This window comes from Harmonia axyridis, chromosome 1, assembly GCF_914767665.1.
Source record: "Harmonia axyridis chromosome 1, icHarAxyr1.1, whole genome shotgun sequence".
In the NCBI taxonomy this organism is placed as follows: domain Eukaryota; kingdom Metazoa; phylum Arthropoda; class Insecta; order Coleoptera; family Coccinellidae; genus Harmonia; species Harmonia axyridis.
The window spans coordinates 35,048,136-35,064,024 of record NC_059501.1 but is presented as its reverse complement, the minus strand read 5'-3'; the positions used below and the strand labels follow the sequence as shown (position 1 = coordinate 35,064,024).

The following is a 15,889-nucleotide window of genomic DNA, read 5'->3' as shown; positions in this document are numbered from 1 at the left end:
TATGTTCATAGATTAAAAAGAAAAGATATCAACAGAAATGTAAACTAATCAGATTTCCTTTATTTAGGTGAAACTAGACAAATTTCACCAATAGATTATAAATTAATTTTCAGCGATAGATTTTCATTAAATTTTGAATCATTAATTTGTAAACAATGAATTTTGTAAAGGAATCGCAGCGTTGTCATGTGGCATTCTACAGCTACCTTAGATTTAGACGAAAAATCACCCTGTACACTAATTTTTGAGGAAAAAAATAGCTAAAAATAAAAAAATCATGCTTTTACCCGATTGAATCCACATTCTAACAAATTAAGGATTCCACCATCATCACGTTCGAAGAGACTGGAAAAAAGAAGTTACATTAATCTTGCTTATTATTATGTCATTGAAGTATCACCTTTTTTTTACAATCGCAACTATGGGTGCATGTTGACTGCCTTTTGAACTTCGTATTGCTCTGAAAATGTTGAACTCGATTATCATTAGTTATTGAGTAAAGCTCATGACAATTTTTTCTGATTTTATATTTTGCATATAAATCTTTGAGGTTCTTTCGGAAGGGTAAAGAGAAAACTGGGTTCATTTTATACCTAAAAATTCAAATCCATTTTAAACACTTATATCGTTCCATTTTCTCTAAACATATTGCTTAATTATAAGAGATGGAATACAGAAAATTTTTAATTCCGGAAAAAGTACTTCCTCAAGACATTAAAAGCTATTATTTCTGATATTGCTCAATTATGTATAATTTCAATAAATAAACGTAACAAATAACAATAACAAAACGTAACATTCATGAAATAAATTACAGTAAGAGCTCGTGGGCGTCCGAGTTCTGTTATATGTATTTTGAATCGTGAAATATTTCAAATAATGCTCTCAACCAAATAAATCATTGAATTTCTCATGGTCTTCATTCTTATTTTTCAATATTATTTGAGCGGAAAATGTTTGAGGCGATTGAAGATATAGTCTAAAGATGGACGCCAGTCTCACGTCGTAGCCTGAAAACTGTATACAATACCTCAATAGGGTCAAGTAAGAATGACCACTACAAAATTTCATTAAAAGATTATCCTGGCGGATGTTGTTAAAAGTTCATAAAATTGGAAAACGTCATTTGTAGGTTTCATTGTCAAGTTTTAGTCTTCATCATAAGTAAAACAGCGAAAATTGATTTATGTTTCTTGGATAACTATCTAAAGATCTCAATTGACAGACACTCTGCATTGTGGTAATACTGGTAACCCCTCACCAGACAATCTTAATGATCATCTTGTAACGTTACAATTCCCCCATTTGAGCAAACAATTGTCAAGATGAGACTCTAAAACAAATTTCTAAGGGTTGTTTGGCTTATTTGGCATCAGCCAGATTTTTACAAATTTAATAAAATCAAGATTTCACTCTATACAAAATTAAAATCAAACAACTTAACTTAAATGAACCAGGTTTCAACAATTCCTTAGGCTTTCACGATGACTGAAATGGAACCTCTTCAGCAGATGACTTTCGGCCTCAAAAATACCAGATCTTAGCTGGAAACTATAGTACTCCAATTCCCATTTACCGAAATTGATGTGATTGCGTAAAAAACTAACTTCAGGAACAATTCCAGTTCTAAGGGATATTTTTGCATTCAATTCCAAGGGAGGGGAGGTTGTTCTTTGTGGTATTTGAATCCCGAGGATATTTCAATCTCAACGAAGATGCGAGAGTCCCAACAAAATTCTCGCCAATAAATTATATTTTTATAAATCACGAATTCTGGACCGAAATATAAAATAACGTATACGTATCCCTGCTGAATAATAAATTGGAAATATTCCAGAAAAATCTCTCTGTCCCTTGCTCTAGCTGCAATTACCTGTAGCCCTTTTCATTGGCCACCAACGACGTAAGAAGAATCGACAAATTGACCATATTCACCGTCGCCATATTGTTATGCGACAATACCAACTACCCAGTGTTCCCAACGAAGAAATATTGAGTTTACTAGAAAAATTCCACAATATAAAGTTTATGTGTACCTTTTCTGGCTGCTACGTCAGATAGGCTTGTTTGGGACAATATTTTGCAAAAATTTCACCTTTTGGAAATAAAAACATTAGTGAAAGGTGGTTTTCTGAACAAATTAATTGTGGCCGAGTGTATAAATGAAGGATTCGCTTCATTTTTGGAAATAGTCAGTGGAAGAATAGTCTCTATGGCTGATAGTATTTTTGATATTAGCGGTATTTTTCTAGTAAACTCAAAATTTCTCCGTTGGGAACACTGGGTAGTTGGTATTGTCGCAAAACAATATGGCGACGGTGAATATGGTCAATTACCGTGCTTTTGCAAATTCCAGTAGCGTAACATAAATGAGGAGTGCAAAATCGTTGCAATCTGTGTGCATGCAGAGTGCGTATCGACTATGCACGAAGGCCGAGATAACAATCATAAATTCTAGTTTTATTTCTATGATGATTGAAAAAATTGGAATTGAAAACAGAAATGATTGAATATATTTCAAATTTAGCGGGGGTTTTTTTATGGAAAGTGTCTGTTATTTCGGAGAACATTTTTTGACATTTGTCCAAGCAACACATATCAATTTCAGCTTTTATAGCGAAAACGTATATTGACCTCAAGACTTGTCAATTTTGGAGGTGTTTGGCAAGGGGTTCTCCACCTTGCAAATTGTCTGTCATTCTATAATTCTGAATGGTAAAAAAAAGGAAAATTTAATTTATGTCATTGGCTTACCTGAATCATTTTGTGTTTATGAAAGTAATCCCTAGCTTTGTAAAAGTGTGCTTAAGTACATCACTGATTTTTTTTATTGATACTACCAAGAGCAAAAAGAACTTCACTTTGACTACTTAATTAAATAAAATTATTTAATTTGAAATCATTATCACAATAATTATATACAAAAATTCTGTGTAATTACTCAGAAAACTGATACATGATATGCCCGAGAATGTTAGAAGAAGCTTTTACTTTTGTAAATAATAAACTTTTATCATTTATTTATATTCATACGGTACCTTTAACCTTTGTATGCATGTTATCAAGATGAAAGAAAATTGAATAAATTCTCACCGACATAATGTTTCATAATCCAATGCCCTCAGAGATCTAGTATCGATCATGACCAAATCATGATGTTTCGATTGGAACTCATCAAAGGCACTATCGACACTACTGCATTGAGTAATTTCGAATCCTACTTTTTCTGCTGCTCGTTTAAGAGCCTCACTCGTCAAATCAGTGGAGGGAAACACCATGAGAAACTACAAAAACAAATCATTACTATGCAAATTCAACTGGAAAGATTTATTTACCTTGAGATTAGGCTTGAACGGAGCAACCAAGGACACAATTTTGGCATCTTGAATTTTCTGAAAATCAGTAAGACGTATATCATTGGAAGAGTATATTATATCCATGTTGTATCTTCATCATGAGAAAAATGAATAAATAGATGAAAAAAAGTAAATGAAATTTTATACGAGAAATTGACCCTTGAATAATATCGACAGAATAAAGACAAAATGTCAAAATAAGATCAACGAAATCGCTTCTTCCACCACTTTATGATTTCATATAAGGTCTGTTCGATGCATCCGACCGCGTCATATACACAGGGTGATTCACTTATCTTGCATGGTAATCCAAATTTTCTCTAAAACGGTCGAATATATTTTTATTTCATAAACGGCGTTTTGTACAAGTTGTTCGACGAAAAAAATGAAGCGGCGCTGTCAATTAGTTTTTTTCGCAGAAACAGACCTTTTTTTATTATGCCATTCGAAACATGAATAATATTCATGGAAGTTGAGAATGTTATTCAATTAAGGTTTGATCTTTATGAAGTGAAAAGACGAAAAAATGACAGTAGTCAGATGAAAGAACTACCAAAATTGTTCTGATCTTAGCAAAAAGTTCGAAGTTTGCCACTCGGGGGGGTGCAATTATACGTTATATACGTTATACGAAAAGTGAGATCTTGAAAAATTCTAACCTTTTGATATTGTTATATCTAGGTGAAACTTTGAATAGGTTAATAGTGAATGTGTTCTCAGAAACAATTGCCAAAATTGGAGAGACTGAAATAATTAATTGGAAAATTCAAAGCGTAAGAGATTCATTAGAATCATGATAAATCTAAGAGTCTGATATGAATTCTTCATTAGGGGTTGTCCATTAATCACGTGATCTTTTTTTAGCATTTTTTAAACCCCCCTCCCCCATTGGTGATACGTAGTGAGGTTTAAGACCACCCCCCCTCCCCCTTCTCAACATCACGTGTATTTTTAGTACCTACAACGAATCTTAAAATTTTCTGAATATTAACTCAATTTAAATACAGGTATAAACTATAATCTTTCTTCTGAAATTAAGGACCATAATAAAAATGTCTACACCAGGTTGCAAGTTTTTTTTGATTGCCATAACAATAATAATAAACGAAAAGTGTAATCATAGGAAAAACATGTATTGTACTAGTACATGAATATATTCAATGTAGTCAAGGTCACTACACGCCACGCCGTGCCGCTTAATATTTGTTTAAAAATCGCGCGTTTGACGAAAAAATAAATACACGTGATATCTTACTACACCCCCCCTCCCCCTTGTGATATTTTCGTGATTTTTTATCAAACCCCTCCCCCCCCTTTCAAGCCTCACGTGATTAATGAACAACCCCTTAGTAATTAGAAAAATGTGAAAGATGTTCAATCGGATCACCTGATGTAGATATTGTAAACGCGCCAAATTCCAAATAAAAAATAATGAATCAAATTTGTCAAAAGTTCTTTTCCAAGTATTTTATGAAAACTAAGTTCAATAAAAAAACAAAAGCGTTTTTGAAAAGAGATAAATCTTTTGAGGAGCCACTTTATGGATCAGAATAAAATTTCTGTTGATAAAGGAAAAGCGATAAACACAATTTCAGTTGAGACTTTTGGAAAAAAATTGACATCTTGAGGATGGCCTAGCTTAGGCCTTCTTCAAGTCTTTGGACTGCTGATTAGTGATTACCAAATTTCGAAACTCTGAAGATGAATATAGAAGAAGATCGAGAGAATTTCGATTGTGTTCAGATCTAGAATTATCAATTTAAAAATGTCTCAATAAATTTGACAATAATGTTTTTCAAAATAAATTACGTCCATTCTAAAAGTGGTCGAATATTCTCCAACAAAAAGAAGACAATAATTCGTCTCTCTGTGATTGGTAGATATTGTCATAACATTCATTCTACCTATTAAATTAACTTCACGGCATTCAGACAATATTTCAGTTTTGGAAAAAGTACCTCCCCGAGCGGGCCTCGAACCCGCAACCTCCGAATAACTAGTCTGCGAAAAGCGAAAATATTTTAAGAAATTAATAATATTATACCGGGTGATTCCTCATAAACGCGGATATCATTTTAAGGGTGTAAATAAAGAAATTCTGAAAATATTTTCTTGCGATGTGTACAGTGCATCCCATTTTGGGTGAGACTGCCAGGTTTCTCGCTTGTTATTTAAGATAGAGCCTTGCGGTTTTCACGTTCCTGTCCTACTTTTTCTTGAAACTCAAGTTGGTCTAATCAGATTCTGCATAACTTTTTCCGTTCAAAAGATACAGGGTGATTTTGGAAATTGATACTTTTTGAACCCCTCCTTTATCTCCGAAATTATTAGAAATAATGCTGAGCTGAAAACTACGTCTGAATCAGAATTCTGCGTAGAATCCAGTGGCGTACTCAATATTTTTTTCCGGGGTATGGTTTTGAAGATTCAACACAAACCTATATTTTTTTTTAATGGAACACCCTATATATCATTACTTCGTTGAATTCGTTATTTTTTTCCCTTCAAAATGATATATGATACTATGTAGGTAGGATGTTTAGAAATGTTAAAAAAACACTAAAACGTCAAATAATGATGATTTTTTGTAAATGGGCCATGAATTTTCTATGTTTCAATAAGAGGATTATTACTTTCGATTTTTAAAAATAGTAGGTTATTGATGACACAAACATCCTTGTTGTTATTATGGCTACTATGCATTTGGGAGCATTGTTTTATCAAGTAGGCATTGGAGGGAAAAAACCAATCTGATCTAGCTGTCATCGCTATAAATTATTGTTATCATTATTGATTCTTCTTTTCTATGGAAAATCCATTGCCCATTAACAAAAAATCATCATTGTTTGATGTTTTAGTGTTTTTTTAACATTTCTGAACATCCTACCTACATAGTGTCATATATCATTTTGAAGGGAAAAAAAAACAAATTGAACGAAGTAATGATACACATGGTGTTCCATTAAAAAAAACATAAGTTTGTGTTGAATCTTCAAAACCATAACCCGAAAAAAAAATTTGAGTACGCCACTGGATTCTACGCAGAATTCTGATTCAGACGTAGTTTTTACCTCAGCATTATTTCTAATAACTTCGGAGATAAAGAAGGGGTCCGAAAAGTATCAATTTCCAAAATCACCCTGTATCTCTTGAACGGAAACAGTTATGCAAAATCTGATTAGACCATCTTGAGTTTCACGAAAAAGTAGGAAAGGAACGTGAAAACCGCAAGGCTCTATCTTAAACAACAAGCGAGAAACCTGGCTGTCTCACCCAAAATGGGATGCACTGTACATTATAGTGAGAAGCACAATTTTGAATTATTTTCATATATTCGTTTTGTTCGAAAACAAATATAAAGACCGAAGTTACCCCTTTTTCAATATAATACCTTTTATATTAATTCAAAAATAAAATGGCATGCTCTTCAGATCACGTTATAGGTACTTCAGAAGCATTTACGAGAAAATGGTGAAAAATTGAAAATTCAGAATTTTTAATTAGTATCTAATTAATGAAGCCGCCGATACAGACAATATTTTTTCGAGTAGACTAATTTCCTACTTCTATACTATACAGTGTTCATAATTAATAACAAAACATTAACTACAAATAATGACAAAAAACTTTCTTATTTCAAATGGTACCCCCTGAACAGTTATAAGTTTAAGGTGTATGAAAACCGAATGAGGATAGTTTCAAAATTAATTTTTACGTTCAATAAGATATAAAAATACTGGGTGTGCCTTTTGAAATTATAAAATTTTTGGCCATAATTTGTAGTCAATATTTGAATATTAATTATGATCATACAGAATTAAAATTTTCTTTTCTATCTTGAAATAGATAATAGGTCTGCTCGAAAAAATATTGTCTTCATCTGTGGTGTAACATGGTTTCTTCATTAATTACCAATTAAAAAAACTCCACAATATCAATTTTTCGCCATTTTCTCGTGAATGGTATGAAGTGATATAATAAAACTCATCATTATTTGAGCTTGCCATTCCATATTTGAATGTTAATATACAAGGTTTCACATTGAAAAACGTGTAACTTTGGTCTAAATATTTGTAATAATTTGCCACCTGGTATATGTAGTGAGAAGGGTGCTATTGGAGAGCGATATAAATTCATATCTCGGGATATAATGAAAAGTCATCTTGATAAATAAAACCTGAATCAAAATAATCAAATAATAATTTGAAATTAATATCCATACGCTGATTGAGATAAAAGAATAATAATATATGTCTATCATAACTAATATTCATTAAAATTCATATATCTAATAAAAACAATGCAGTTTCACTATAGTTTCTCATCTCTTTCTATCTCATAGAATATCTAGTTCATATGAACAAAAGGACTTATAAAAAAAATATTAACGTTATTTTCACAACTCGGCCATGGCAGAAAAAAAGTCACATAATAATATTAATATTATTTCGCGTAAATAACTCTTAACCCGAATCACAGGAGGAATTTCTGAGCATGATGGTACTTTCCGGCCTATTTTTGACTCTTGAGTCAAGCATGAAATTCAACCAAATTTTCCCCCTAAAATATCAAAATGCGATCGACCTACACAATTTTATCTGTGTAACATGCAATCAGTCAAATTTGGATGGACAGTTATATCAGAATCTATAACAGTTATATGGGGGTAATGTTTTTTTTATTTCATTTCATGCTTTGCTGCTTGTTGGTTCCGGTGACCTGCTCAACAGGAAATTTCGCTTAGAGCTTCAAATTTTATTTCTATTGAATTCATAGTTTTCAAATCATAGAGAAAACAAAATTTCGAATGGCCATATTTGGTACATCCCTTGTCGGAATTTTGCCGATTAACGAACCGCGGCTTTCAATAATTCAAACTACCCTGAAAGTTTCAAGATCCCTGGTCTTACTGAAGTTACAGTAGTATTAGGTCTTCTCTGAACTCAAAAAACTTGATATTTCAAGTTCTTTCCGTTCGAGAGTTATCTTGTTTACTCACGGACAGAATTGAATTTGAAAGCAGATTCGTCATCAGTTGGACGAACCTTATTGTTTGAGACCGTTCCTGGCTCAAAATTCGAAAACTACAAACATTGTGATGAAGTGAAAGACCGATCTGTTCACCAGAACAGATCGGTACTATATCTGTAACGACCAATCAAAAATACTTAATTCGCTTGCGTTCTCTCTCCACGTATATAACTTCCTGTTATTCCTGTTAATCCTTCTCTGAGGCGTCGTCGGTACTGGCAAGGGAGTGTGTAGTGAATTATTATTATTATTATTTACTTGCTCGAGATATGGCGTCGTGGGCTGGCAGCCGCTTGGGATATAAACCCAACCATTTCACAACAAAGTTGGCACGCTCCGCTATGGGATGGAAGTTGTATTTGGCAGAGATCAGTGAGAGCCCATTCCTGGCTCAAAATTCTAAAATTATATATATTGAGACGAAATGATAGACCGATCTGTTAGGGGAACGACCGATCAAAAAACTATTTACACTCACTCAATCGACGCAATTGTATTCAGATCAAATAGGTACCTATTGTATAGAAGTTAGAAAAATTGTCCGAAGTAATAAATCGTGGTATTCAAATTCATCAATGAAGCTTACTGTTGCATAAGGACATCTGCTATTCCCTTTGTGACTGACTCTTTTGGCTTCCTTTACGTATCTCGAAAAACTTTCATCAATACTTGTCCCCGCTTCCACTTTAGAAGATTTGTTCTTCGCCATAGCAATAAATACAAACAATGAAGACAGAGTTCAAAAAGTAAAAAAAAATTTGCATATTGAAATATATGTCAACTCGAATCATACTTGACAAAAAGTATCTGCCAGTGATGAAGAACATAGAAAATTATCTTTCAACATAGGGTAACCTGTCATTAAGGGATATAGGTAATCCCTAAATTGGAGGTTCGAAGGAAATTCCTTGGAATATTTTAAGAAAAATTTTAATAAACATGAGCCCGCAAATGCTTTGTTTCCGAGATACTATAGTACCTACTTCTTGTAGCAGTGTAGAACTTTTTGTAGTCTTACTTTTTTGTGATGATTATATCAGTTTATCGAAGACTTATTAATCTTCATTAAAAATTTGGTGAATAAGTACCCATTTATTCATCGCATCTCACTAACCTGATCTTTATATAATTTGGATTTTTTTTCTCGAAATCGGTAGCACATACGACAAAACAATAAGAAACCAAAATGTGTAGTACTGGACCAAAGTTTCTTTTTACATTTTTTTGAACTACTAGAGATCCATCGAAAAGTTCTGTAAGAAAGAAGCGGGCAGTATTCCAGAAAAAATATCATTTTGTGTAGATCTGCATTCAAAATTAGCAAGAATATCCCATGATGAAAACTTCAATTAATTGGAATATTTAATCCCAATTTAAGTTAAATATTATGTGAAGGGAGGTAGCTATGAGAAAAAACTTGCAAAAATCAAACTTAAACACCCTGTATCAAGAAAACAAAACGTATGCGGACCCGCGTTCATAGGTTCCTTTTTTTTTAATGATCTGAAGAATTCGTCATTTTCGTTTGTACCTCCAATTTGGGAACACCTTGTATTTCACATACGGCCGACCAAAAAAATGTCTCCGAGTTGTAACATACAGGGAGAAACAATGAAAATTTCACACCCCGATTTTTCAGCTTCTTTTTCCTTATCCAATCGGAGATATGTCTCTCGTTATTTTTTACTAGCCTATTCTCATCCATGCGGTTGATATGTTCATTACATTCCTTCTTCCTGTTTAGCACTGATGTTACGACTCCTCATGTTCTTCTGATGTTCTCGCTCCTTATACATGACCCAGAAGTTTCTGGTCTGGGTTCCGCAGTGTAAGTAAGAATGGGTCTAATTGTCGTATATCCTCAATTTTACTTCTGTATCATTATGCTTATTGTTCCAAATGATATCGTTGAGACACCCGGCTGTTCGTGCTGCCCTCGTGGCTTGCCCTCTTACCTCTGCTTCGATATTCCCATACCCAGATAACATCCCACGCTGATATATCTGAACTTCATCTCTTGCCAGATTATAAAGGGTGTTTTTTTTTCGAGGTATATAATAAAATCAAATGTTCTTGTTCTTTTTTGTTTTTTAAACGGGTGTTTTTTTTCGAGGTATAAAACTTTAAGTTGGCATTACTGTTCAAGATGGCAACCGATTTAATAGCTGTCAAGTGATTTATTCTCAGTTTGGTTTGGCAATTCATCATGAATAGACTCACGCCTGAACAACCCTTGCAAATAGTGCAATTTTATTTCGAAAATAATGGTTCTGTGCGGAATACGTATCGCGCACTACATCCATTTTATCGTCGACAAAATCGTCCATCAGAGCAGTTAATTCGATTAACCATGGAACGTTTTCGCACCACGTTTACTCTTATTGATAACTCGCATCCCCACAGACGCCATTAGCATTGAAGAAGACCCGAATGAGTATATCCGCCATTGAGCATTGGATCTGTGTCCATCCACTTTATGGAAGATTTTGCGGAAGGATCTTATCTGCGTGCTTACAAAATCCAACTCGTGCAAGAATTGAAGCCAAACGATCATCAAGTAAGGCGTAGATTCGTCGAATGGACCCAAAATGAGATTGCCGTTGTTCCTGATTTTCATAAGCGAATTTTGTTTAGCGATGAAGCGCACTTTTGGTTGAATGGCTACGTCAACAAACAAAACTGCCGCATTTGGAGTGAAGCTAATCCTCAAGTGTATGTCGAAACACCGTTACATCCAGAAAAACTGACTATTTGGTGCGCTTTTTGGGCTGGTGGAATCATTGGTCCGTACTTCTTCAAAAATGATGATGGCCAGAACGTTACAGTCAATGGTGATCGGTATAGAGCCATGATTACTAACTTTTCCATTCCTGAATTGAACAACCATGATGTCCAGGAGCTGTGGTTCCAACAAGACGGTGCAACATGTCACACAGCTCGTGCCATAATCGATTTATTGAAAGACACGTTTGGTGACCGCCTAATTTCACGTTTTGGACCTGTGAATTGGCCTCTAAGATCTTGTGATTTAACACCGCTAGACTACTTTCTGTGGGGCTATGTAAAGTAATTGGTCTATTCGGATAAGCCACAAACCCTTGACCATTTGGAAGACAACATTCGCCGTGTTATTGCCGATATACGGCCACAAATGTTAGAAAAAGTCATCGAAAATTGGACGTCCAGATTGGACTACATCCGAGCTAGCCGTGGCGGTCATATGCCAGAAATCATATTTAAAATGTAATGCTACAAGATTATCTTGCGGATAAATAAAATTAATGTCAATCGAATAATCCATCGTTGTTTTATTGCAATTTGAAGTTCTATAGCTCTAAAAAAAACACCCTTTATGACCACCTTGTTTTTGATGTTGTCATGCATTTTGTTTGGGATATCGATACAACCATCTGAATTTTTTTCTCTGTTAGGTTGAACTGATACAATAGTCTCTGAAGATCAGAGACGATTCGCATTCCAGTATTAATAATAATAAAGGTCTTTATTCCTTCAGTTAGACTTTACTACTCACATCGTCGAAGCATAATATTCGAATCTCTCTATTTCCAAATTTATACCCTTTTAGTTTAACCACCTATTTTATAAGCTCATTCATCATGTGTTGGTTGTATTGGTGTTAGGGGGTTCAATATCCACAAGATCCTTGCACACCAAAATCTATAATATCGTACGATAGTGCGTTTCTGAGATAAGAAAAACAGCAATTTCAAGCTGTATGCAAAATTTCTTGTGGATAATGTAACCAGAACCACAGAAAATACAAAGAGAATTAAAAAATAATCCAATATGTCCTTAACAGACTAGGTGAAATAATCGTTCGAATGTTCATGCTGAATTTTATAGGATTGATAAACTAGCCTAGAATAATTACATCATAGTATTCATCACATCTGAAATAAAGGATGCTCCCGAATAACGTCAGAAAATGTAAAGGGGTTATTCTTGAAAAAAGTTCTCATGAACGTAAATCCGCATTGAAATCTGTTTTGGTCAAAACTCTGGAAGTTTTTGGGCAAAATCATAATATCCTCTTCCATATCATAGTGGAGAAAAAATTCAATAGAGCAAGCAATGGTGGATCCAAGGGGCAAAAGAAGTAATTACGCCCCAAACCGAATCAGCTTTCAAGCAGCTTTTTGTATGACTGCATCCTTAACAAATATGAAGGAATACCAGTGATCAAAAATATGAAGAAACGCATTTTATTCCAAGTTCATTCATATGACTCGATCACTATAACGTATGTGACTCATTTTTTTAATAATTCTGATACCTATGCGGAATTTTCTTCTCTTGTTTCCATTATCTTTGTTATGTTACATCGACTTATTTATTTTTGTGATACATTATTACCTTTAATAAGTATATACCTTTTGAAAATGTATTTTCATTTTGTTTTTTATTCTATGCTGAATTATATTTGTCCCATTTATTATTGACAGAATAATTGAAAAATAGTATATTCTAAAACAAGTTGCAGAATGGGCTCCTATTCCAACACGAATGCGAAATTCGAAAACGAGCGACGAAGGAGCGAACGCATGAGTGTTGGAATTGCCTTCTGCAACGAGTATTAGACGATATTTTCTCTATTTCAGTCAAGATTTATGAAATATTGTCGAAATTCAATGAATAATTCAGATTATATATCCTAGTGACTGTTGTATTGTATCTTGGCAGTTGGTGTGACTAATACGGAAATTGACAGATTACAGAATTTGAATATGAATCGTACATTTCGAATTTTGAAATAATTTACAATTACGCATTAAATTCGTGAATTATGTCTGATGAAATCGATTTAACATCCCAAGAATTAAAAGAAATTGCAAATGATGTTGCAAATCATGTCACTTTATCCAAATTATATTATATTGACAATTATTGACGTTTGTTGAAATTTGATAGGATTGGAAGTCAGTATAGACAACCACAAAACGAAAAATAAAAAACGAAAAAAGCGATGCTGTAATGAGTTCATTACAGCACTGTTATTAGATCTGTAATGCACTCATTACAATACTGAAATAGAGAAAAATATTTCTTCAATTATTTTCATGTTCAGCAGATATTGTTGACTGGCAATATATTTTCATCTCTGGCATTTCATTTTTGGTGGCATACCAAACCGCATATTCTTTATGTTTTTTTCGTATGTCTATTATAGGAACACATATTCATATTTTACTCTTTTACTCAGTACCATGGATCCGCTGGGAGCAAGGCAAAAATGCTCAAACACAAGATTTCATACTTTTGTCTGTAACTTACTTCTTGATGATGCAAAAAAATCAAAAATTAAAATTTCAATGTGAAATATCTATCTACTAAATATATGTGTGGGGAAAAACTATCACATTTTCTATTAACTAAAATGTCATTCACGATTTCTAGCTTTTCGTTTTGGAGGTGTATAACCCTAAAACTGACTCACCTTTCTGACACCAGCAAAATTGGAAAGTCTCTGATTAAACGCCACAGTACTTCTTCTTTTTTCATATTTACCAACGACAATATCATCGTGGTGACCAGTGTTCTCGTTCTTTTCTCTCTTCGAACCGAAACACCACCAACTGTTGGAGCTCCCCTCATCCCTCACTTTTCTGTACAACACGGTCGAGGACCCGTAGGGTTCCAAATTGTGCCCGCAATACTGACAAGCTTCCGACATTGTACTAGACTAACCGAAAGATTTTAGTTTTTTCATGTAGATACATTGGCGAAAAACACTTCAAATCAAATCATAATTGTGGATCAATCGATTTGTTTTTATCTTCGGTTTGATAAGATATACCACAGGAACAATGTTCTTGCCTGTATTAATATTATCGAATCTATCAATGATAGTAGTGAAATAAAGTTTGAAGAATTCAAAAATTATTTCGATTAAAAAGAAATCTGTAAATTCCAGAACAATATCTGGTTGATATAATATGTTACCTATATCAAAGCTTTAGACTCAGTGGCGGATCCAGGGGGCAAGGTGTGCAGGGCCGGCGTCTGGGGGGGAAACAGTGAAGCGACTGTTTCAGGCACCTCTATTCGAGGGGCGGCAATTTAGCCCAGTTTGAGGCCGCCTTTCCATATTTCTAAAAAAATATAGTCCTAATTCTTGAAAACAACATGATGTTGGTCCGCTCCGCTGCGTTTATCAACATTCCCTGCGATAAAAATCTCCAAACCGTCTTTACAGAGCCGCCTGTGCAATAAATTACACATGGCAACCCAACCAATATAAGCAGTGTAGGGAATCTATCGATTCCTTCGAAAATATAAGTCCGAGAACTGAAAAATTCGGTGTACAAACTAAGGATTATCAAAGCCACACCCCTAAGAGATCCGTAGAAAGGCTTCGCTAACGGTCGAATGGAAAACAGCCTGAATGCCCATAAAACTCGGCATTTCAGGGCAAATAATTCAACCAGAAGAGACAATGACGAGTCCAACCTCTCCTACAGAAATCAAAGAATTAATCAGGAAACTGAAAAATAGAAAAGCACCAGGAAAAGATAAAATCACAAACACTCTGCTGGAATAGCTGCCAAAAAAGGAATAGCTGCAATAACTAACATTGCAAACGCAGTAATGAGAACAGAACATTTTCCAAACAGATGGAAAACAGCCGAAGTGATTGTATTCAATAAACCTGGAAAGAATAGAAAATTCCCGCAAAACTACAGGCCGATTAGTCTTTTACCAGCCCTAGGAAAGATAATAGAAAGAGTAGTTGCAAAGAGACTCAAAGAAGAAACCGAAAATCTGAATATTCTACCAACAGAACAATTCGGATTCAGAGATAAACATTCAACTGAACAACAACTTCTCCGACTAACAGAGTATATCACCCAGGGCTTTCAAAACAAACAAGCTACTGGACTGCTTCTTCTAGATGTAACAAGAGCATTTGACAGAGTCTGGCAGGAAAGACTAGCCTATAAGATGAGAACAGTAGGATACCCAATTAAGATGTGCCGATTCATCAGAAATTACTTGAGGGATAGAAATTTCTACGTTAAATTAGAAGATGAAAAATCAACGCTAAGAAACTTAGAAGCAGGAGTCCCACAAGGCTCAGTATTAGGACCTCTCCTGTATAATATATACATCCATGATATACCAAGGAATCCGAGAAATTTGCTTGCCCTTTATGCGGATGACACAGGAATAGCAGTCAAACACAGAAGAGCAAATATCATACACCAAAGATTACAAGAAGCAGCAGATGAAATAACCAAATGGTGCATTAAATGGAAGATTGAAATAAATGGACAGAAAAGCCAAGCTTTCCTACTACAAAAGAGAAGATTACAAATGGAGGAAAAATTATCAATTGACGGCAACGAAGTTGAATGGCAAAAAGAAGCAAAATACCTAGGTGTTATCATGGATACGGGACTAACGTGGAAACAACATGTTAAGTATGCGGTGGATAAAACCAACAAAGCGATGAACCGTCTATACCCAATTATCGGAAGAAGAAG

General features: G+C 34.3%; 1 protein-coding gene across 2 annotated transcripts in view; it reads right to left on the bottom strand.

Annotated features, from left to right (window-relative positions):
• Window positions 1-14,122, bottom strand: part of LOC123686640 (high affinity cAMP-specific and IBMX-insensitive 3',5'-cyclic phosphodiesterase 8) — a 32,681-nt gene extending 18,559 nt beyond the window's left edge. The window contains exons 1-5 of one of the 2 annotated variants that reach the window (XM_045626860.1): window positions 13,843-14,122; window positions 3,336-3,392; window positions 3,094-3,284; window positions 401-460; window positions 288-345 (exon numbers count right to left, since the gene is read on the bottom strand). In XM_045626860.1, the coding sequence (XP_045482816.1) occupies window positions 288-345; window positions 401-460; window positions 3,094-3,284; window positions 3,336-3,392; window positions 13,843-14,079 (603 nt within the window). In that variant the 5' untranslated portion in view covers window positions 14,080-14,122. Of the gene's footprint in view, window positions 1-287; window positions 346-400; window positions 461-3,093; window positions 3,285-3,335; window positions 3,393-8,973; window positions 9,176-13,842 lie in introns of those variants that run through there. The other variant, XM_045626863.1, reaches the window with a different exon arrangement.
• Between the last annotated feature and the right edge of the window lie 1,767 nt (window positions 14,123-15,889).